The sequence below is a fragment of the Amphichorda felina genome (genome assembly GCF_050947745.1).
Source record: "Amphichorda felina strain 45539 chromosome Unknown scaffold_7, whole genome shotgun sequence".
Lineage (NCBI taxonomy): Eukaryota > Fungi > Ascomycota > Sordariomycetes > Hypocreales > Bionectriaceae > Amphichorda > Amphichorda felina.
In genome coordinates this window covers 682,912-704,362 of record NW_028145043.1, presented here as the reverse complement: position 1 = coordinate 704,362, position 21,451 = coordinate 682,912, and the positions used below count along the sequence as shown (strand labels likewise).

Here is a 21,451-nt window from a genome sequence, read left to right as displayed (position 1 = left end):
CACACCGCTTCCTGATATTAAGACACTAGACGCTATCAAGCAAGTCGGTGAAGAATTGCGATTGCCGGGCGGCAACTTTGTTTTTCCCGATTGCCTCTGATATAAGCTTCATTCTGCCAGATCCAAGCACATACGACCATACCTAGTGGAAAATACGGGATCCCGTCCGCTCTCCCAGAGTCAAGCCGCTAAGGGGCTGATTAGTAGTTGGGTCGGTGACGACCAGCGAATACCGGCTGTTGTATGTTTTTTTTTGCTATTTTCTGGGGCTTTATATTGTGTGGTTTTGGCCCGAAAAGGGGCGGGCCGGAAACCGGACTTATGGAGACTATGGGGAACAAGATGGGGACCAGATGGAGCCCCAAGGGGCCCAGTATATGATACAACCCCTCATGGATCGACTCTTCCGATTCTTATCTTCATATCTACTGTAGCGTACGAGTTCTTGCCTCGAATCTCTACTGTATCTCTTTTTTTTTTTGTTTGAACGGAAGCGTTGTGTACTTTGGCGCCTAGTTCTCGCCATGTCGCACACCGCCACCATCACCACGGCCCCTGAGACGCTCAAGACGGGCCGAGATGTCCGTCTAGCGGCTCGGGCCAATACGTGTACCACAACGTCGGGGCTTGCCCCAGGATATCTCCAGACGAACCTGATAGTCCTGCCATCTCGCTACGCTACCGACTTCCGTCTTCTGTGCGCTCGGAACCCAGTCCCTTGCCCCCTGGTGGCCGAGTCTCGGGCTTCCGGGTCATGGGGCGCGTTCAAATCTTGCGTCGATGGTATCAACGGCGCAGAAATGCTCTGCGATGTTGATATCCGGCGGGATGCCCCCAGGTTCAATGTCTACAAAGACGGTATCCTTGTTAAGAAGGACTGCGAGAACATCACACCAGAATGGACAGACGACCACGTTGCGTTCCTCATCGGCTGCTCGTTTAGCTTTGAATCGGCCCTCACCTGCGCCGGTCTCCTACCACGCCACACACTCCTTGGGCGGAACGTTCCGATGTACCGCACGACGCTTCCCCTGTGCCCCGCCGGGGTGTTCACAGGGGGCACGTTTGTCGTCTCCATGAGATCCTACCCGGCCTCCAAGATCAACAAGGTTCGCGAAATCACACGGGCTTATGCGTCCACCCACGGTGAGCCCATCGCTTGGGGCTGGGATTCTCTCAAGAAGCTTGGTATTGAGAATGTGGACGCGCCGAACTGGGGCGACGCTCCTCTGTGCCTGGACGGGAGACCTCTCAGCGAGCTCAAGGGATCCCCCGAGGACGTTCCAGTGTTCTGGGGATGCGGTGTCACACCCCAAGAAGCTGTGATGAGGGCTGGATTGGAAGGTGTGGTCATGGCTCATTCGCCAGGTCATATGGTGCTCCTGGACATTGAAGACTCGGATGTTATCACAAGGTGAAGGTTGACTGAGACCTCTTCCACAGCCTCGGAGTCGATGCCGGTTCCAAGGGTAGTGGACTTTTGTAGTGCGGATCGAATGTAACAATTGGGTCTCATGTCCCCTTCCGTTGGATGTCCCCTTCCGTTGGATGTCTTGTCAATCCAAATGAACTGGACCGAAATGATGGGGGAGGGCTTATGTATCCGTAGGCCTAGACAATACATTTGTGGTGTACTTGAGGGACCTTTGAGTCGTCCCCTCCCAAGGGGGGCCCGATGACTTGACAAAGAGCCCATTGATTTGATAAGAAAAAAAGAGATACCTTATGATACCGTAGCCGCACCGCGAAAAAGTACTACACCTACCTCGTATCAATACAACGCTAAGCCTCACCCTTTGCTATTATTAATCAATCCGACCACCGCTATTTATATGCATCACGCAGCGATAATAAAGGCAATAACATCAAATTATAATAAGGGCAAGGTATCAGGATTATTAAATTGCGTTAAAAGACCTATCTTGGCCCTTCTAATGGTAGTAAAAGGCTGTAGGTGCTGGTAGAAGTTATATCAATCAAAGAATCGGGGTACTTGATCATAATAAACGAGAGATTTATTTGGAAGGGAGTACTTACGTTAGTATTGCGGGATTGCGGGGTTATAAGGTATTTTTTTGTGTTAACTCAATGGCCATTGTCAAGTTAGTGGTCCCTCCCGCAAATGGGGGGCGGACGACTCAAAGGTCCCTCAAGTACCTAGCAGTAGTGTTACACTCGGTATCGGAATCAGCTTGCGACATCAATGGCATGTTCAAAAACTCTGCCGCTGCCATCGCTAATGGATCCAAGCTTTTATGTAGCAACCATTTGGCATGCTATGTAGATCATCACCGCGGAAGTAGGTGACTATAATTACAGCGGTTCCAGTCAAATAAATCCTGGCTTAAGCAGCGGAGCTACCTCCCTAGACATTCCATAAAATTACTCGGTTAATAGCTTAAGGCCATACTGATGTTACTGTACCACTGAAAGTGTTGGTTATTTTCATTCAAAGGAGTTCCGGTGATTCGCACAGTATACTTCAATTAACTTAAATCAAATCAATATAATCAAACAGCGATCTTATAATATTAGTCAAACTAAACCTATCCCTTAATTGACGACGTACGTTTTAAGTTTGGGGTATTTCTTCCACGGGTATACATTGAGTATAGCGAGATTTCCGGCATATTAGGTAGGTATAATTCTTAGTCATATTACTCGTTAATCCTATTTAGAGAGCTTGTTAATCTGTAAGCCCGATAAGTGAAGTCAATTGAGATATCCGTCGATCTAATCCTGTATCAATGACCATCAACTGGTGCTGTCGATCAACTTGACATATTGTTAACCGTCATTGTTGACCACCCTGGCATAGGTACTACAGTTTAAGGTTAGTATTAGTCACTTTGGTGGCCCGTACACTAGGGTCGACAACACTACGCGGGATGGGATAGTAGTATCCATCTCGCTTCCGTACCGCTTGATCGACGGTAGCAGTTGACAGTCAACAATACGACCAGCAGGTGATCAAGCCAAAATTGATCCCTGATCATTTGCTCAATAAAAAATGCTGATCACTCAGGATTGTGTTTAAATAGTTGGGCCCCGCTCCCGGGACTCTAGGAGATGCCTCGGCTCAGCTCCTTTCCCAAATTCCAAGGTCCCCCACATCGCCTTGCCTGAACCCATCAACAACACCCAACTGTCAACTCAGAACCTCTACTAAGTACAGGTCTCTCGTGAAATAAGAGGCGGAGCTCTCGGCTCCAAGCATGGCTACGTCAAAGCTACCATCTCCCCTGTCGCTCGACCAAGCTATCACAATTACCAAAATCGACGCGAGCATATACAAAGCAGAGGCGGACCCCTCATACTGCATCGGCATTGGTATGCACGAAGCCAATAATTCTAAGTCAATGTATATTAATTTGATCATGAATAGTCCCCCATGGAGGCTATGTCGCGTCCTTATTCCTGAAAGTTGCTAGCACTCATCTCGCAGCCCGCAATCAACCACACACCATCTCCGCCCACTGGACCTACCTCAACCGCACTCGAGAAGGCAGAATGATCTTCCGCGTTGTTGAGGCTAAGCTCGGCTGGACTACCTCTGTCCTACACATCAGCCTCTATCAGCACGGCATCCTCGAGAAGAGCCCATGGATCCCCAAGAACTCTCAGCCCATCGTCGGAGCCTACATTACCAACGGCAACCTCGGCAACGAGTCCGGCATCACACTCCCCACCGGATGGGGCCTTGAACATGCTCCTCCGCCTGTAGATCTGACGAGACTGGCCTCGGGCAACGACCCAAACTGGTGGGAGATGGATATACCTTTTAGCCGCAGGATGCGTGTCATGTCCAAGCTCCAGTACTACGTCCGGCGGTCCGGACACGCCCTCCCCACGATCCAGGACTACTGGACCCGCCTCCCCAACGGAGAGCGCTTCACGCAGGAATCACTTGGGTTCCTCGCCGACTGCGGGCCACCTCTCCTTATCGAGGCCTTCCGGCCGTCTGGGCCAGGCGAGCCCATCCCCGAGGGCGGTTTCCCCTTCGAGACAGTGTTCTGGTATCCCACCCTGACCATGACGCTAGATTTCCGGCGGAAGCTGCCGGAGGAGGGAGTGGAGTGGGTGATGATGAGGGTGGTGGGAAAGGAGGTGCGGAACGGGAGGTATGACGCCGAGGTGCTGATTTTTGACGAGAGGGGGGAGTTTTTGGCGTCGAGCAATCACGTTGCCATGGTTGTAGATATCAAGCGCAACTATGGTGGCAAAGGTAAAAGGCAGGAGAAGATGTAGCTTTAAAAACAGGCAGTAGAAGTGCCTCACACCCGACAAATAACTAATGCCAACATAAGACTTATCCAAAAAATATCCTAACTGGGTTAGAGAGCGACATGGCCTAGTTAGGGACTGTATGGGAGAGCGTGCAGGCTTTTTTGTTCATTCCTCCCAGGTAGCCTCTATGAGCCAAAGGGCACCGCTCGATTTTCGGGCACCCTGCCACTTGAACCTCTCGTCCGCCGAAGCAAACAATCTCTTCCAGTCCTCCACCTCCCTCTCAGTCGAGTTGCACAACATCTGCGCCATCACATCCATCGCCCGAATGTTCTTCTCCACGGATTTGGATACCGTACCCGGTTCCGTGAGCATTAATTCGTTGATGATGATTCTCGCTCCCTGGCGTAGAGCAGGAACTAGTGCTTGAAGCGTCTTGATCGCATACTTGTCCGACATGGTGTGGAACATGAAGCGGAAGAAGTAGGCCTCTGCCACAACAGTCTGGGGGGTGAAGCAATCGTGGGCCGTCAGGGAGACGCGGTTTCGCAGATGCGCTGGAACACCTTTGTGGCACGACTCTGGACGCATCTTGGGCATATCCTGAACGACGAAAGACAGGGATGGATGCTCTTCCGCAATGGCCATGGCCATGGCACCATCCAGGCCACCAATCTTTATCGCAAAAGTCAGATAATCTCTAAATGACCCAAGGCTGAGAACGTACATCTACGACTGTGGCTTGGCCGAGATCTGCCCATGGGTAGCTGTTAACGGTGTGCGAGAATTCATAGCCGTGGCGGGACCCGTAGGAGCGCAGCATCAATTCCAAACGCCTTTCTCGAACAGGGTCACTGCCAAAGTGCTCAAAGGTCGGCATATCGTGGTTGAATGCAATGTTGAGAGCCTAATATGGGTTGTTACTAAGTTTCTCATCTTCATCCGCAGCTTTCATTACCGTCTCGTTAGGTTCCTGGGAGGCTGGCCATCGATTGAAAGCCTCCAGCGCATTGGCACAAGCGGGAAGCATGTCGGTGGAAAACCAGCTCATATAGCTGGAGAGCTCATCCTCCAACAAGAGCAGGGAATAGCTGTTGTGCGCGACATAGCCCCACTTGGGTTCATAGAAGATGTTGTTGGCCATGGCCAAGCGGATGAGCTTACGCAGGACAGGGACCTGAAGCTTGCTGCCAGTGCGCTGTGAAACTTGCTGCGTAAGCTCCTCGTAGGAAATGGGTGTCTCGCGCGGGACACATTCGGCAACCTGGAGGTTGCAGATTGCTTGGATGGAGACATGCCCAAAAACCTACCATGTGTTCATCAGCATCAGTCCCTGGGAGAAGTGTCTGGACGAAACTTACATCCTTTGCCAACGCCTTCATCCCCTCGCTAGGTCCAACGAGTAGGTCATGTAGTTCTTTTGTCTGGGCGATGAGTTCCTCTCTAAGCTTCAGATCATCGTGTCCCATCTTGCTCAAAGCAAACTCCGAAGGTCCGACAGCATCGGAAGACGGCAAGGGGAGCCCTCCGGATTTTAGACTTGCCGTGAGTGATCGGGTCTTCTCGGCGATATTCTCGGATAGCCGCAGAATGTGCTCTCCAGGTGGATCCGGAAGCATGGTTGTAGTGAGAACGGTGTTTATAGTAACAGTGCTCATGGTGAATGAAAGATTGCCGGTTTGCGTCGTGTAGGAACGGTAGAAAGGGGGGCTCAGTAGGAAGACAGGTTCTAACGAGGAATCCCAAGTTTTAATACTGTTTCGCCAATCTGGGAGACAGCACTAGTTATTAAAGGAAAGTTGGTCCCATGACTGCTACAATGTTGTCGATGATGTATTTGCCTTGGAAGGCCCCTTGCGAGGCCACACCTCACAGCCAAGTTGCGCAACCACCAACGAACAGCATGTTGATTAACGACCAGCGACCAATACCCATGAGCATCGTTGTCGCTGTCATGCCTACATGCAGATAGATAATCAATAATTCGAGCAAGCCTATCCGTACATGTTTAGTCTCATTGGAAGTCCGGATGCGGGGTTGGAGCCCAACGGGTTCACGGGTGTAGAGATGTCTGGTACTTGTAGAGCCCAAGGCTCATGAATAATAGGCCGCCGCCGCGATTAGCGTGCTGGCGAGTCACCAGACATTGATTTCTGTTTGATAAATAGGCCTGGAATTTCTTCCCCGCGGAAAGTAGGAGATAGTTCTGTGGTTCAAACCCTCACGAGAGATGGTTCTAATATGACGGTCATCCACGCATGGTAAGTTAATCACTGGTTCCAAAGCATTGACGTCGGTAAATTCCATGACCTACGTAGCCATCGAGGAGCCGGCGCCCAGGATTCCCCAGTTGGCCTTTATCCTGACAACAATCTTTGTTCACAAGCTGTACTCCGTGCATGGCAACAGGAGTCCAGAGGTAGGTTTCAGTGTCCTCCACCGTTGACACCCCCATCATGATGATCCTTGGCATTCTCCCAATTTGGGGATTCTGCAGCAAACCCCTGCCATCTTACCCACACCGATGAGGGGCCTCGCGCGGCTCGCGCCCCATGGCCCCATGATGCTACGCCTCAGCCGCAATCCTTCGGCTGCCAGCAGCACGCGAAGACCTTTACGCAGCCTTGTCGGGCACCGGACGCCGGTTCTCCTTCTTTACTTCTCTCCAACTGCAACAATGACTAGGAGCCAAAGTCTCAATGCAAAAAATCCGCGCGACAACGACCATATAACCAGCTATGGGCTGCCTTAAGCCCGTCTCCCCTCTTTCCCGGTTCACCCAGCGCGCACCTTCGCGAACTCCAGGTGTGCCGTGATCGCAACCTAGCCCTGGGACGAATATCACAACCTTCACGACGTTTACTTCCGACGACAGTCGAACCCACAATGTCTGATGACGATCGGACCGAGATCATTGTCGCCGCGGCGGCCCTCGTCGTCTCCTTTGTTGCCTTCGCCGCCACTCTGATGCAATGCCTTCAGCAATACTATTCCTCGGCCCGCGGTTACTCACAGTGCAGCGAAAAGGTCATTGGCAAATGGGCCACGACTAAGAGTCGTCGGTTTTCCTTTGAGGAGCTACGCTTCGAAGTGCAGTTCGATGCCCCCGTCATCTTTGTGTGCCCACCGACGAACAAGAATAAACCTGTCCCCTATGCGGATATGTACAAGCTCGACGGGACCGACGAGAGCTTCAGAGACACTTGGACGACTAGTGATATGAAAGAGCGCAAGGACTACAAAGAAATGTCGCTGAAAGAAAGGATTCACACTTCTGACAACGAGCGTGCATCGTGGACTCTCCTTCTATCTGCTGTGCAGTGTATGGAGAGATATTCGGGAGAATGGCACAGAGAGCAGTTCAAGGGCACTGGACCCCCCCGGAATGATATGTTCGCAACGCACAACCTGCCACGCGAGCCTCCGAGTCTCGAGGAAAGCCACACGCTTGTCGTCGCACTGCAACGGAAGCGCAAGAGCTGGGACACGATGCCTCCGGCCATCACACGACCCTATGCAACGACGACAATGTGCCACTTGGTAGAGATGATGGCCGCCATGGGCATCTACTGGAAAGAGTTCAACCGGACGACAGACCGGTATCGCGCCGAGGGGAACGGATTCATGGTTTTGGGGGAACGAGTCAGCGACTTGGGACTCATGTTCAACTTTCAAATGAATGGCCGGTGGCGATTTGAGAGGAACCGTGTTATTCCCGTCGATGAGATCAAGGAGCTATGCTTCGGATGGGTTCCCACCATATTCCGATCATCTCAAGACAAGAGTAGACTCGAGGTCCCCATTGACCTCATGGACCTGAGCTCACTCCAAATGGGCACTAAGAGCGAGATTGCCGAGATCCTGATGATGATCGGATGTAACAACAACACCGTTACAATGTTCCAGGGAGAAAAAAGCAGAACATCTCATCTTTTTCCAAGTAAGTCAAGGCATTGACGTTACGTCGCGCTGCGAACTCTACATAGACCGAACCTGACCTTTGTGTAGTCTCTTTTGAGATCCTTGGAATGGTCAGCCAGACCTTCCACATCAAGGATTCGTTCTTCACGTTCATACCTAACCCGACACCCGACCGCTGGGACAGCAGGTCTGTGTCCCTTGTTAAGATGATGGAGTCCCTGCGAGACCAGTTTGAAACATCGACCCCGGACGTAGAGAGGAACCAGGGTATTATTCGGCTACTCCAGGGCCACATGAATGAGGTTCTTGCCCATGGAAAGGATGAGCCTGTGGAAAAACTACTTCGTTTTAGGGCGTTGCACGCAGCGCTGGAAGACGCAGATGAAATTCTCACCGGAAGGGCAAAATCGGCACGGGCTTCCACTGCCCATAATCCAGAGCGCCTCGAGGGCCCTGACGTCAATGCCAAGGAACCGGATATTACGAAAAGGGCAATGAGGCGTTTGACGACCATGGTGGGATTTCAGAGCCCCTCCCCTGGGTCCAAAGCAACGGAAAGCAACACATCGGCAAGGAAGAAGCCTACGGTAAAGGAACCTCCGCCCGATCTGAGTCATGAAAACCCGGCGCAACGCCAGCGGAGGGAGCAGGTCCAATATGTTCTTCGCTACCATATTCAAGCAGTTCTCCAACTTCTTAACGGGCGTGAAAATAGCTCTGGAGATCAGACGCTTGCTGTTTCTCAGTCGTTAGGGCGTCCCCCACGATCTCGGTCTTCATCATACGCTTACGACACTCCTACTATGGAGCAGGTGGATGCCGCCGGACCTGACGATCGCGAAAAGGAACTCATGAAGCTTTACTATGAGAACGTGCGCAAGCAAGCCACGCCTGGTGTTCATCAAGCGCCAGGTCACCCAGCAAGGCTGCAAACAACATTTCCTCAGGTTCAGAAGCACGATGGCGAGGGGAGCCCAGAGAGCCCGGTATCTCCAACACAGGTGTCCCGGCCTTCCGGAGCCCCGCCTCCATCGCAGTCCTCACACGTGGTGCAAGGAGCAGGGCCCTCTCAAGCTGCTGCGACCTCGAAGGAAGACAGCAACAGACAATCGGAACAAACGCAGGAGAAACCTTCCCAGAAAGCGCTTGCCGATAAAGCGGTGTCCCATGACGACATCTGGTGCACCCTCGTGTTTCGGATGATCTGCTGGCTCATGCTGCACGATTTCAATAAGCTTGATGTCCAGGTGCCCAAAAGCGAGCTTCTCGGAAGCCGGATGCCCGTGTACGTGGCCTGAGGGTTCCGAACACCCCTGGTAACTTATCACATGCAACCTAATTTGGTCGGCCATACCAAGTGGACATGTCCGTCACATGAACAAGATATAATGCGGCAAATATTTGCAATATATAGACCGCACAGTTTTCCCTGCAGTAGGAATTTTTCGGGGTTAATTATTGATTTAATGAGGTTTGAGACACAGATAGACAGTCCTCATGTTAGGAGGGATATAATTCTGTATGGGCCATATAATTTACCAAGGGAATGAGTCCTCGTTTCGCGAGTTCTTAAGCGGAATCATGCTTTAGAACTTGCCGCCCTCGTAGTCTACCGTATCTCACGTCCTCGATTGGTTGTCAGTGTCAAGGCCCCAAAATCCAGACAGGTCTACTAAATCCACACGTATACTCCAGCGAAACGTGAAATGGGCGTTTTCAACAGCTGTTCCGCTTTTGTGACTCGCCTATGACGACTAAGATAATTCGTTACTAGATTGGAGAGTCTTTAACGGGTAGTCAGTCGACCAGCGGCAGATGCCAAACTTAGCAGCCACCTTTCCGGGCTCTGTATCTTCCACGGTTCCAGATATCTAGACTTAGCCAGCTATTCCTTCTTTCAAGCCAGAAAAAGGCGTTTCGATGCGGATAACAACAGTTTTGCCAATGAGACCCATCTTTGAAATCATCCAGGAAGATCCAGGATTTTAATCTAAAGCCTGCTACATCGCTCGCCTTGTTCAGCGCAACCTCTATGGCGGTTTCCACCTTAGTATATATTTATTTTATAGGAAATATCTTGTAGTATTTTATTCAGCTTAAACGTCCAGGTATACTAGTATCCGACGGTAGGCTTGCTCATCCCCGTCTACTGTCCCAGCCAGCTCTCCATCTACCCAGCCTTCTGTGTAACTACCTCCAAAGTCGATTTACCAGATGTCATCATTGTCGTCGATAATGATATTCGCCAGCTTTCCGTCCCCCCAAACAACTCCTATTTCATGCAGATAGTCAAGAGCCTGCCGGATCTGGGAAGCCCATTTCGTCCTCCTTTCCGGCTCGGTGTTAGAAATATCGAAATCGTCGAGGCCACATCCTTCTACCCACTGTCTGACAAGCCCAATTATCCGGCCAAAGTCGCTCTCCGTCACATATCCCAAAAGCCGCGAAATCCTTACTAGCGTGGTTTGATCAGTTCGGTGGGTACTATCATGTACTTTCTGCAAGCATTCCATCTCGCGAACGATGCTTTTATGCAGCTGGTAAGCACTCCGCGCTTTGCATAGCACCTCCGTCCCTCCAAATTTGACCTTGCGGACTATACAATCAGGGCTATGTAGAAAAGACTTGGTAAAAAGGATATCTCTTGATGAGATTTTCGGCAGGGCGTTATCTGGTTCGAAATCGTCCTCGGAATCAGAAGCAGCATCGGTCATTAAACGAGGCTCACATGGCGCGTAAGCTTCGTCGCGGCCGATGGGTTGAATGATAGCGTTGCCTGTAGTGGTCTCGACTAGGCGAAAATAGAAGGTTGGGGGAAAGAGCATCGAGTGGAGATTGGGTTTAGAAGACCTCAATCTCAATATGGATTTAGTTGGAGTTGAGACCTCGTCGAATGTTGATTCCCCGGCTTGAAGGATAACGTCTAGCACTTGGTCCTCCGCCTCATTTTGCTCTTCAGGGTTCTCAGTTGTCATAGCTCTCTCCACAATCCTAACAAGCCGATTCTGGAGACTAGGTGATCTCTCGCCCGTTGGCTGAGAAGTATTCACGAATATTGATACCGAGATTCGTGTTCCCCAGTAGGCAATAAGGACACCAGCACCATCGTTGACATATCCAGCATCCAGTTGAGCAATCGCTAGGCCATAGAGCGGGCGAAATGTTTCATCGTCGTTCATTTCGTGCCCTTCGCTCATGATTGTAGATGCAGCGGGCAGGCCGGAACAGGGTGACAACTGGATGGAATATAAGTCTCTGGTGGATGCAGGTAGGAAGAGTTCGGGGGGCTTGATGGTCTGTTTCCAAGAGGGGGATTCGAGAACAAATGTTGGTCCAGGTTAAGAGTCAACAATACTCAACGAGGGAGGTGTTTGGTACATGTAGTGGGGCTTGTGTCACATTGGTTGGGGACTGTCAACGGTGGACTCGTTACCCCTCCCCTCCCTTTCAACTCTTTCGTTGCAGATGATGTTGCAGGAGATACCGCGGCCTTTGCTCATGCGTTCCTCAATACAAGAAAAGGAAACGGGAAGTGCCCCCAGGTCGGAAAGGCCCTCCATAACTAGCTCGACATGGTAACCTACCTGCCTTCATAACGGTGACCACAAGCTCTAGCGATGAAGTCATCAGTATCATGGCCGCTACCATCACACGCGGGTCTTCTTCCCCAGAGTCAGTGTCTTAGTAGAGAGCGCATAAGATGCTGCCATGGCCACTGTTATGGTTGCAAGTGCAAGAAAATCTCGCGCAGGTACCCAAAGACCTGATTTAGCCCATCATGGAGGCTTGCCAAAATGACCGAATTCCTCTCCCCTCCTTAGTGTGGCCGATGAGCGAGGCTTCTCTGAGCAATTATAATTAGATATCGCATAGAGTAGAATAAGAGCAGCTTATATAAGGGATTTATAGAAGTAATAGAAAATAGCTTTAATTTTCCATAAATAGATATAGTTCAATATACCTTATTTATATCTTGTTAATTATATTTTTAAGGCTTTTATATAATTGTAGGTATCCGTTATTATTCTTTATAATTAGATTAATAATCTACTTATAATAATATTAATTAAACATCTCTAGATGATATAATCATGAAGGGTATCTATAATTATCGGTATTATATTATACTTCATCGAATTTACTTAATTGGTGACGCAGCATGTGACTATATGTAGAAACAACTAGACAGTCGGCTCCATCTTAGGGGTGGGAGTCATGTTTGAAAAAATGCGCAAAGCAGCCCTTTTGTAGGAATTCAAGGCTATCTTGTAACATATATTTTATGCCGTTTGCGGCTACCGTGTGACAATGCCAAACTTTCCATGATGCTAAGTCGTCGTTGTCCTTTGCAGGTAGGCTCAAGTGAACCGTCCCCCTCCAAATGCGGCCCAACCTGCCGTTTCACGGCTCCACCAATTGCACTGCTTGTTATTTGAGATGTCGGTCATCCTCATATTAGGAGGCGGGTTAACGCCTGTGGCTTCCTTGAACAGAAAATGGGGTGACTGCATGCATGTGGTTCGATGCATGTTGGCTGTACCTTAGGAACAATCAACATTGATGAATGAGGGGGTTTTAACATAACCCATATTCCGTCTAGTTCCGTCTTTCCCTCCCACAGTCCGGAACTTTCCAACTCTCTCTTAGGTTTCATCCTTCTCGCCCTGTCCGTCACCACGTACAACAACCAGCATTCGGGCTCAGCCGCTCCATTATCATCACGGCATCTAATTCTACTTCGGTTCAGTATAACCATCACCTACCAGTCCAGGAAAATTTCGACTTGCTTCTAGAGAAACTGATATCAATCTTCGAGGTTGAGTCTCTCTTGAAGGGAACCCCTCCTGTCCACCCTCTCCAGAGGGAAATGGTTGGTGCAGCCACCCGCCGCGCACTATTGATAATTTGAACATTCGACCGGTACCAGGTAACTACTTTCATATCCACACAGGGTTTGATCTCTCACACTCGTGGGAGGCTATGCTCGTTCAAGTCGAAAAATTGAAACGGACGAAGTGTGAATAGTTCCATACTAGCGTTAACCATGAGTGCAAGTAACCCTTCCAATAGAAACTCTAACCATACACACATTTATATATCCTCACAGATAGCCCTTGAATCCCTTCTGGCAACCTACGGCCCTATTAGTGTCCACATCGCAGTGTCAATCCTGTAGGTTCCCAGCTTTCAAAAGCTCCCCAAATCGAGTTGCTGTGCCTTTGGAAGCTAACACTCTCGGGTTCCCAACTTCAACAATCCTGCCTGTATCCATGATTATAACCGTGTCAAATTCCATGATCATTTCCAGATGGTGGCTAATCGCGACAACCGTGTAGCTCTTGAACTCGGCCGCAATGACCCTCTGCATAAGTCGCTCCGTATTATGGTCAACACTCGAGCTTACTTCATCAAGGAGTAGAATTCCACCATCGTGGGGCGGATTTTGTGCTACACGGATGCGGCGCTTGAGCACTGCGCGTCCGAGGGAGAAGAGCTGCTTCTGGCCTTGACTGAGCGTATCTGCAGCCATCTCACCGTCTAAGCCGCCCTTCTGTTCAACGAGTGGCCATGCCTCTACAACTTCGAGGATCTCTCTGCACTGAACGGATGTAGCTTCATAGAACGGATCCAGGTTCTCCCGGAATGATGAGCCCTCTGGCAAGAACACAGCGTCCTGAGGAATAGCAATTACCCGTTGCCGTAATGTTGATCGATCGATCTGACTAAGCGGTATTTCGTCGATCATGATGTCTGCCGTATTTTCCGGCATAGGGTCCAAAAGTTTGAGAAGTAAAGCGATCATGCTTGATTTGCCGCTTCCAGTGCGCCCACAGACAGCAAGCTTTTCGCCTGAAGCGATGGTCAGAGTGATGTCTCGGAGAGCTAGCGTAGGCGTGCCGCCAGATTGGTTGTCGGTACTATTTCAATGAGTCAGTATAATCGCGATAATGTGCATCTGAGCTCGAAGTCCGTACTTGTAGCTTGCTGAGACCTCTTTTAATTCGATGATACCGTGCTGGGGCCAACTCTCGACAGGGATAGTGTCTTCCTCGTCCTTGTCCTCCGGCATTACCGTGTCGTTGAATACCTTAATTCTCGCTATAGCCCCGATGGATGTCTCAAGCTTGGTGTAGAACATTACTACTCCCGACAGAATCTTGCCAAAGCTCATGAGTGTAACCAAAGACGCGCCAGTGAAGCCGGAGTTGGTATGCATCCGGACGGCGAGGGTGGTAATAATGACTGCCAGAGCCATGACGACCGTGTCAAGCACCAGCGTCAGCCATTGTTGGATCATGTATAGGAGGTACGCTGGGCGTTGACTTGTATCGACCAAAACACCATTCTTTTTAATATCGTCCGAAATAAATCCTACCGCCGCCACATGCGCAATTAGCACTGTTTCCATCATTGATCCACCGAAGTCCACGTTTTGTAGATTAATAAAGACGGCGTAGTATGCCGTAGAGGGAGGGCACCATAGCCTGCTTCGGGGACAAGAGACTTGGTTTGGGCAAGATATTTCAAGGTTTCACCTACCAAACGCTCTGAGAGTCATAGCCCCCTTTAGTGTATCGAGGAAGTGAGTACTGAGAAGCTGGTCAGCATATTGTACTATCTCCCCGAGCGCGGAATGACTTTGAGTGGCTTTACGATTGAAGAGGTATATCCAGCTAGAGGATCACTTACTATAATGGGCTCTTGAGTTCGAGGTCTAGCAGTCTCAACTGCCTAGAAGTACGAAGATAGAATCGTTGCATAATCCACATCAGAGCGACCAGAAAAGGATAACTGATGGCTAAATACGGAGACGAGGTAAGCATCACTGCTGCTTGACCGATTGCGGTGAAGACCTAAAAGAATCACACGTCAGCAATTTTTTACGTCACATCATATTAAGCCTTTCAACATCGAAAATCCTAGACTAATGTTTGGGGGGTAAGATCCATAATAGACTTACAGCGTAGAGAGTGTTCAAGAGAGCATCTGGCAACTCCGTATCGATAAGATTCAGATCTTGGGATAACAGGTTGATGACGACACCAGTATCCGTCTCGGTGAAGAACCGTAATGGTGCTCGTAGTAAAGTTTGAAGAGCCATTTGGTGAAGTTTGGCACCTACGAGTGGGACTGAAACAATGTACAACGATACTGCAAGGAAACCAAGCCACATCATCGCCTGGACTTGAAGCAGGCTGTAGATGCCAAGGTAATAAGAAAACCCATGAGATGGGTGCTCAGATATGGTATCAGCCGACCAGTAATTGAGCCCTGTTTGAGAATTTATGATACTCAGTAACTGTTCAACACATTTCGGAGCTCTGGCTTAAAAGGTCCAACTTACAGAGAGTAGGGAAACTCATGAAGAATCCAGAACAAACAGCTGAAAACAAAGTGAATGATGCCAGAGGGTATCCCATGATCTTAAAGTAATACTTGTACACTGTTCGATCGCCGATTTGGCGCGATGAATCGTCGGTGATGTTGACCGAGGTGGCCAGGGGATCGCTTTGATGTGGTTCTGACCTCTCGAGGTCACAGGTAGCCTGCTTCACGCCAGCCTCCACTTCTTCAGACGATGATACATCATCATCTGAGCCAACTCGGACAGCAAGATCCTGGACATATCCTTGACAAGCCATGAGATCGTCCAATTGACCTTGCTGTACGATGGTGCCATTTCCCAGAGCTATAATATAGTCCGCTGATGGCAGGTGTTTGACACTGTGTGTACATAGAACCACGGTTGATTGGCGTTTTTTCAGCAGGCCGTTGGGCCCAAAGACGTTCCGAAAGACCTGCTCTTCAGTACCAGCATCTAGACCGCTGAAGACATCGTCAAGTACTAGCAAGTCGGTCTGCAAGTATAGTGCCCGCGCAAGAGCCACTCGTTGTTTTTGACCACCGGACAAGGTAAACCCGTCTGAACCAGTGGGAATTTCGAATGATGATGTGTCGAAATCGTGGTTAAGAGCTGTCGCCTCAACGACCTCTGCGTATCTTCCGGCGTTAAATGGGGAATATCCGACAATGCAGTCATGAATGGATGTGTTCATTAGAAACGGCGTCTGGTCACAAAATCCAATGCGGGTGGAATCCGTGTTCATGGCGATTTTTCCCTCGCTTACTGGGAGCTCTCCTAGCAATGCCTTGCATAGGGTTGACTTGCCAGATGCAACGAGTCCCACGACGATCGTGAGCGAAGATCTTGGGATGCTGAGATTAATGTCGTGTAAAACGATATTATCATCTGCCCAGCCAAACTTCCCGTCGGTTATGGTAATATGAGGGGGTGGTAGCAAGCCTTCTTCTGTGGCAGAAGAGTCTTGCCGGAGGTCCGCAAGAGCCAAGCGAGGATCATGGCGATCCTCGCATTCCAGGTATGCCTGGATGCGCCCCAGACATGCTAGCGCAGATATAAACCCCGGAAGAAGTTGGAATATCATGGAGAGGGGATTCGTCAGAAGTAAGAGGTACGAAAGACTGGTGTATATGCGGGCCGTGTCCAAAGTTCGGTGAGCAAAAGCGAACGTCAACACCGGGCCAACCATCATCGGGGTGAAGGCAATCACAGCTGCGCAAGTCTCGATCTTGCGGAACCGATTTCCTTTCGCAAGTTCCTCGACGCGAAGCTTCTGTACCAAGTCACCGACAGCGGTGGAAAGTCCTGAAGTCTTGAGGGCCTTCATCTTGGTGATGGCGGTGGCAGTCAAGCCGACACGCTTCTGCACTCCAGCCATCCATGCCCTCTGGGAGTCTCCCGTCAAACTCAGAAGCATCGCCAACGCAGCAATGGAGAGAATAACCAACACAATTGAAGCAGCAAAGGCAACGCCGAGCTCGTTATACAACATCCAGCTAGCAAGGGCAACTTGTATAAAGCTTGCCCAAAAGTCGTGAAAGGCCCTGAAGCCCACAGTGATGCGTTCTATGTCAGTGCTCATCAGAGTCAGGGCTGCATTGTTGTCCTGTACGCCAACTCGAGCCTCTGTAGCCTTGGTGAAGGTCTCTGTGACCAGGAGAGTCCGCGTCATAGTAAGCACTCGTAGTTGGAAGTACCTGCAGGTTTGCCCCTAAGTCAGCTACCAGAAGGAGACCAGACCATCAAGGGGAATGGTAAAGACATACCAGTAGAGCGCTGTTGAGACGGCCATCCCGCCGTAAATCAGTACGCTCGCACCGATGAAGCCATAACCCACGTTTTCTTGGACCTCCGGCCGGGATAGATGCTCCAAAAGTTTATGGAGGAAGAAGGGCTGGCAGAAGGTGAAGCCAAGCAACGCTAAGCGTGGCGGTATAGGCATGAGGAGAGGACCCCAGAGCGTCGCAACCAGCACCTTTAAAAGCCCAAATTTACCAAGTTCATTGCCCCTGCTTCTTGCACGCTTCAGGTTTTTTGCGAATTGTCCACGGAGAGAAGGGGCACTCAGTGCGGTGTCAAGTGGGTAGAGGTCCTTGACAGCCAAGACCTTCCGATACCCAACGAGGAATAACCTGTTCAGCCAGCCAAAGACACCGAGAGAGAAAACACCAGCAGTCTCTTCTGGACTGTGCTCCGCTATGTTCCAAGCAAGCCATCTCGTCTTTCCTTGCGCTTCTAGAGTTAGGATTGCGACCTTGACGGCTAATTCGGCGCTGGCTACGCTACTGTAGGTGAGCTCCGGCCTATCATCCGATGACAAGAACAGTGTCCGTAGCTGAACAGCATCGAAGAGTATCGTGAAGAACAAATAGATGCTCAGCCAGACAGAGGGCCTAGGGCTTTTACTGTGGTCCACCACACTGGTGACCAGCATGAGAAACGCTGACACGACCTTGAGAGCCGCAGAGGCAAGAAATATTCTGGTAACGTTGAAAGATCGAAGTGACACAAGGACCATAAGAGCGAGGTTGAGGCAGAAACAGATCGCAATAGCACACTAAAAAAAAAAGAGGATCGTCAGCAACCTGATAAGCTTGCGGCCACTGTATTACATTTGGCCATGTATACATATTCATATGTTTAAAAAAAAAGATAGGCTAGCATCGTACTGATTTAATAAGCCGGAATCCTGGCGCTTGAACGATGGTAGGTTTCTGGATTTGAACAATTGTTCGCCATAGGGATATGACTATGAACATCCCGGATGGAATGGCAGAGAGAAAGAGCTGCTCAAACTGAAGATTAAAGTCAAAATCGGCATTGTTCATTTGGACCAAGTCCTCCTTGTTCTCCGTCGAGTATGTCATTTCCTTCAATAACGGTGTTTTTTTTCCAACTTGAATCCCTACCATCGATGATGAAAGATTCCCGTTCTTGTAATTTTGTCGATCGGTCGGTCGGAGCAGTGGGGGCGCTTTCTCCAGGATGCCCTGGTACGCTACACGAGCATTCGCTTCATAGGCGATCCACCAGTTTTATACAAGGAGTGGAGCTGTATCTCGGGCGAAAATACATGGAGACTATCAACGTCCATGAACCAGCGCGAGTGGTGCGCAGGATAGGTCTAATAGGAGCTCAGGAGTGGAGTGGTGGAACGTGCAGTGGGTGCAAGAGTGGCACGATTGTGCCAAAACCCCATTGTTGTGACATTTGACGATCTCGAGCTCTGAGAGAAATCCACCCAACAACCAACTAAAACATATTCCATGGCTTGCGCCAAGTAACCCACCGCCCTATCATGTCATTAGCATGGCAGCCTACAAGATACGAGATCCCTATAAGACGTGCTTCGCTTCGTATGCCCCTGTAAATCTGGCGTTCTAGCCTTCGGCCCGCCGGATTTAGCCTCTAGCATTGGATGCACGCGATTTCGAATTCAGGCCCTGATTCGTAGCACATTGAGGCATGGGCACAAATGCCAAGATGCAAAGGTCTTTTGCATCCTGGGGGCCAACATACATTCAACATTCCCTGTGCGCGAGTTCTCCTCTCCCTTGTTCCGGCCACTCATAGCCGAAAAACCTGTCGTGTAAGTAGGTAGCACGGTCTCGAAGGTCAATAGCAGCAGTTGGTAGCAGGTCTCAAGATCAACAGCAGGCCTCAAAGCCAACAGCAGGCCTCAAAGCCAATAGTAGGCCTCAAAGCCAATAGTAGGCCTCGAGATCAGCGGCAGCTCTCGAAGGCAGTTGTTAAGCAAGGCAGCGATATGTTGCTCAAGTGTGATTGGTGGGGATTGTTGGATACGGGGAGAATAGAGCTCTCCCACAGGGAATATAAGTATGTTGGTCCTCAAGATGCAAAAGACCTCCGCATTATCTGCTCAGGGTTCAGGCCGGATGGGAAACGTTATATGCCGTCGCATCCGTGATATTTAATACCACTGAGCTCGATGGGGGCCCCTGCATGAGGCGCCCGCACGTCTCGGGCTAATCATCTGTGTGACTTGACGGTGGTTTGATTACAATAGTCCGTAGGCGGTACGGTATTTGTACTACTCTACGAGGTAGGTTATGGTACAATATGCAAACATCTGCTCAGTATATCGAAACTCTCCTATATTTTTCGTTCGTGATGTGTTCCAGCCTTTTATGCAAACACACTAATGCCACCCGATCCACTCACATGTGGGGGAAATCTCCCTTGTCGCGGAGTCCCAGAATTCTCCACCAGCTTTTGCCCGATGCGATAGGAACCCGCTGCCAAATTTGCTAGAATGTGACTACATGTACGGATACCGGATAGCATAGCAGGGCTGTAGGGCTAGTAGTATGGTCGACGACTAGTACAAGGTATCTTAAGCATTTCCTTAGACCTAAGGCGGTCTAGTCTCTCCGCCATTATCCTCTATCGCTCTTGTGGATAGCAAGACAACCACTTTGAAGCGGCACCGAGTGTTCCTTGTTGGTCTCCCTAGCTCTACAAGTTGGCAGCCTGCAACATGTAGCCAATCCCAGCACCAGTAGTTCCGCCGCTGAGTGCCGCGCCAGTGACAAACTGCGTCCGACTCATGATATCCCCAGCAGCAAATACACCGGGGACCGACGTCTCCCCAAATGGCTCTGTTGTTTTCACGTGCCCCGACTCCATGGTCTCGAGCCCCAGTTGCTCGGCGAAGGGTCCATTGATTTCTTGATCCGGGGTGTGGGCCTGGAGCGTTCAATTGCATCCAAACGTTAGCGAGGCAGAGTACAGTACACGGCTTATTACTCTTGGGGCGTTGCGACGAGCCGAACTTACCAGGAATCCTTCCATTATTTCGGTCCCATCTTCAAGGACGATCACGACGCCCTTTTCCCCAGGCTCCGCCATCTTGATTCTCGCAATCCTCCGGGGCTCGTACACGATTCGTTTCGAGCCGCCTCCCAGGGCGTCCTGCATCTCAGTGACCAACACCTCGTTGCCATGTGTGTAGATGGTGATGCTGCGCCCGAATTGCGCTGCCGAACGTGCCGTTTGACCTGCCACGCGTGGAATGGCCGAGGTCCCGACTGCCAGCACCCCAACCGACTGGGCGTCCCGTTCCTCGTACCCGTGGCACAGCAGGCAGTGGAAACTGATAAAAGGATTAGCTTGTTCATTAAACCCCTCCCTTTTGCTCCGCACAGCACAAAGCCAACAACACTCACATGCCTCGCCCCCAGCAGGCAGCATATCCTTCGATCTCGGGCATGATGTCCCGAACCCCGGTCGCCAGAACCAACGTTCGGCCGGTCGAGACTTGGCCATCTGCGTCGACGACCTCGAAGTTGTTGGACGGCAGTCGCCGCGCCGTCGATACTTGGCGATCGAGGAGCTTGATTGAACCGTAACGCGACTTCAGGTCAGCCCTCGCGCGCGCCCGAAGCTCACTCGCATCCACGTGATCCCAGCCCAGCACGTTGTGCATGTGCTGTGCCACAGCGCTTCGGTAAACCCCAGAGTCAAATAGCAGTGCCGAGTGGTTCATCCGCGCCAGACTTGAGGCGACGCCCAGACCGGCTGGGCCGCCTCCAATGATGAGGCAATCAAAAGGCTCCAGCTCAGGGGACGACATTGTTGCTCACTGTGTTTAACCACAAATATCTCTTCCAAGTATTTCGATACACTCTTATAGTTCAGGCGGGACCCTGAATCCTTAAGTAGCACTAAAAGTCCAATGCTTTGAGGCGGTACCATAACTGAATGAGGTATGGTCCAGGATGCATGCGAGGACCCTGCACCGCCCTGTGTTGGTGCCTCCAAGCGCGGGGTCAGCCAGTTCATGTAGCCCTCCGCCCATCATTCCGCCGTCGCCCAAAAGTCCCCCTGTTGAGTTGGATACCTATTCCGGATGGGTGTGGACTGGTGGCGCAAGTACTGATCTGGGGGGTTTTCTAGGCGGTGGCCAGGTGTGGAGTGCAT

At 50.5% G+C, this 21,451-nt stretch overlaps 7 protein-coding genes across 7 annotated transcripts; 3 read left to right on the top strand and 4 right to left on the bottom strand.

The window, feature by feature from the left end:
• Window positions 1-524: 524 nt before the first annotated feature.
• On the top strand, window positions 525-1,418 carry ACO1O0_007017 (uncharacterized protein; the record flags this gene model as incomplete). Its single annotated transcript, XM_083196393.1, has 1 exon — window positions 525-1,418. The coding sequence occupies one exon, from the start codon at window positions 525-527 to the stop codon at window positions 1,416-1,418; it is 894 nt and encodes a 297-aa protein (XP_083047601.1).
• Window positions 1,419-3,215: 1,797 nt separating this feature from the next.
• On the top strand, window positions 3,216-4,248 carry ACO1O0_007016 (thioesterase-like superfamily-domain-containing protein; the record flags this gene model as incomplete). The annotated part of the gene is made up of 2 exons (XM_083196392.1): window positions 3,216-3,330; window positions 3,446-4,248. 2 exons carry the CDS (start codon window positions 3,216-3,218, stop codon window positions 4,246-4,248), a joined length of 918 nt encoding a protein of 305 aa, XP_083047600.1.
• A 144-nt stretch (window positions 4,249-4,392) lies between these two features.
• Window positions 4,393-5,885, bottom strand: ACO1O0_007015 (uncharacterized protein; the record flags this gene model as incomplete). The annotated part of the gene is made up of 4 exons (XM_083196391.1): window positions 4,393-4,902; window positions 4,955-5,134; window positions 5,186-5,533; window positions 5,589-5,885. The coding sequence occupies 4 exons, from the start codon at window positions 5,883-5,885 to the stop codon at window positions 4,393-4,395; spliced, it is 1,335 nt and encodes a 444-aa protein (XP_083047599.1).
• A 1,228-nt stretch (window positions 5,886-7,113) lies between these two features.
• ACO1O0_007014 (uncharacterized protein) lies at window positions 7,114-9,446 on the top strand (the record flags this gene model as incomplete). The annotated part of the gene is made up of 2 exons (XM_083196390.1): window positions 7,114-8,167; window positions 8,236-9,446. The coding sequence occupies 2 exons, from the start codon at window positions 7,114-7,116 to the stop codon at window positions 9,444-9,446; spliced, it is 2,265 nt and encodes a 754-aa protein (XP_083047598.1).
• Window positions 9,447-13,312: 3,866 nt separating this feature from the next.
• Window positions 13,313-14,404, bottom strand: ACO1O0_007013 (uncharacterized protein; the record flags this gene model as incomplete). The annotated part of the gene is made up of 2 exons (XM_083196389.1): window positions 13,313-14,066; window positions 14,124-14,404. 2 exons carry the CDS (start codon window positions 14,402-14,404, stop codon window positions 13,313-13,315), a joined length of 1,035 nt encoding a protein of 344 aa, XP_083047597.1.
• A 1,869-nt stretch (window positions 14,405-16,273) lies between these two features.
• Window positions 16,274-18,029, bottom strand: ACO1O0_007012 (uncharacterized protein; the record flags this gene model as incomplete). The annotated part of the gene is made up of 3 exons (XM_083196388.1): window positions 16,274-16,288; window positions 16,698-17,208; window positions 17,278-18,029. The coding sequence occupies 3 exons, from the start codon at window positions 18,027-18,029 to the stop codon at window positions 16,274-16,276; spliced, it is 1,278 nt and encodes a 425-aa protein (XP_083047596.1).
• A 1,958-nt stretch (window positions 18,030-19,987) lies between these two features.
• Window positions 19,988-21,104, bottom strand: ACO1O0_007011 (NAD(P)/FAD-dependent oxidoreductase; the record flags this gene model as incomplete). The annotated part of the gene is made up of 3 exons (XM_083196387.1): window positions 19,988-20,218; window positions 20,309-20,624; window positions 20,698-21,104. 3 exons carry the CDS (start codon window positions 21,102-21,104, stop codon window positions 19,988-19,990), a joined length of 954 nt encoding a protein of 317 aa, XP_083047595.1.
• Between the last annotated feature and the right edge of the window lie 347 nt (window positions 21,105-21,451).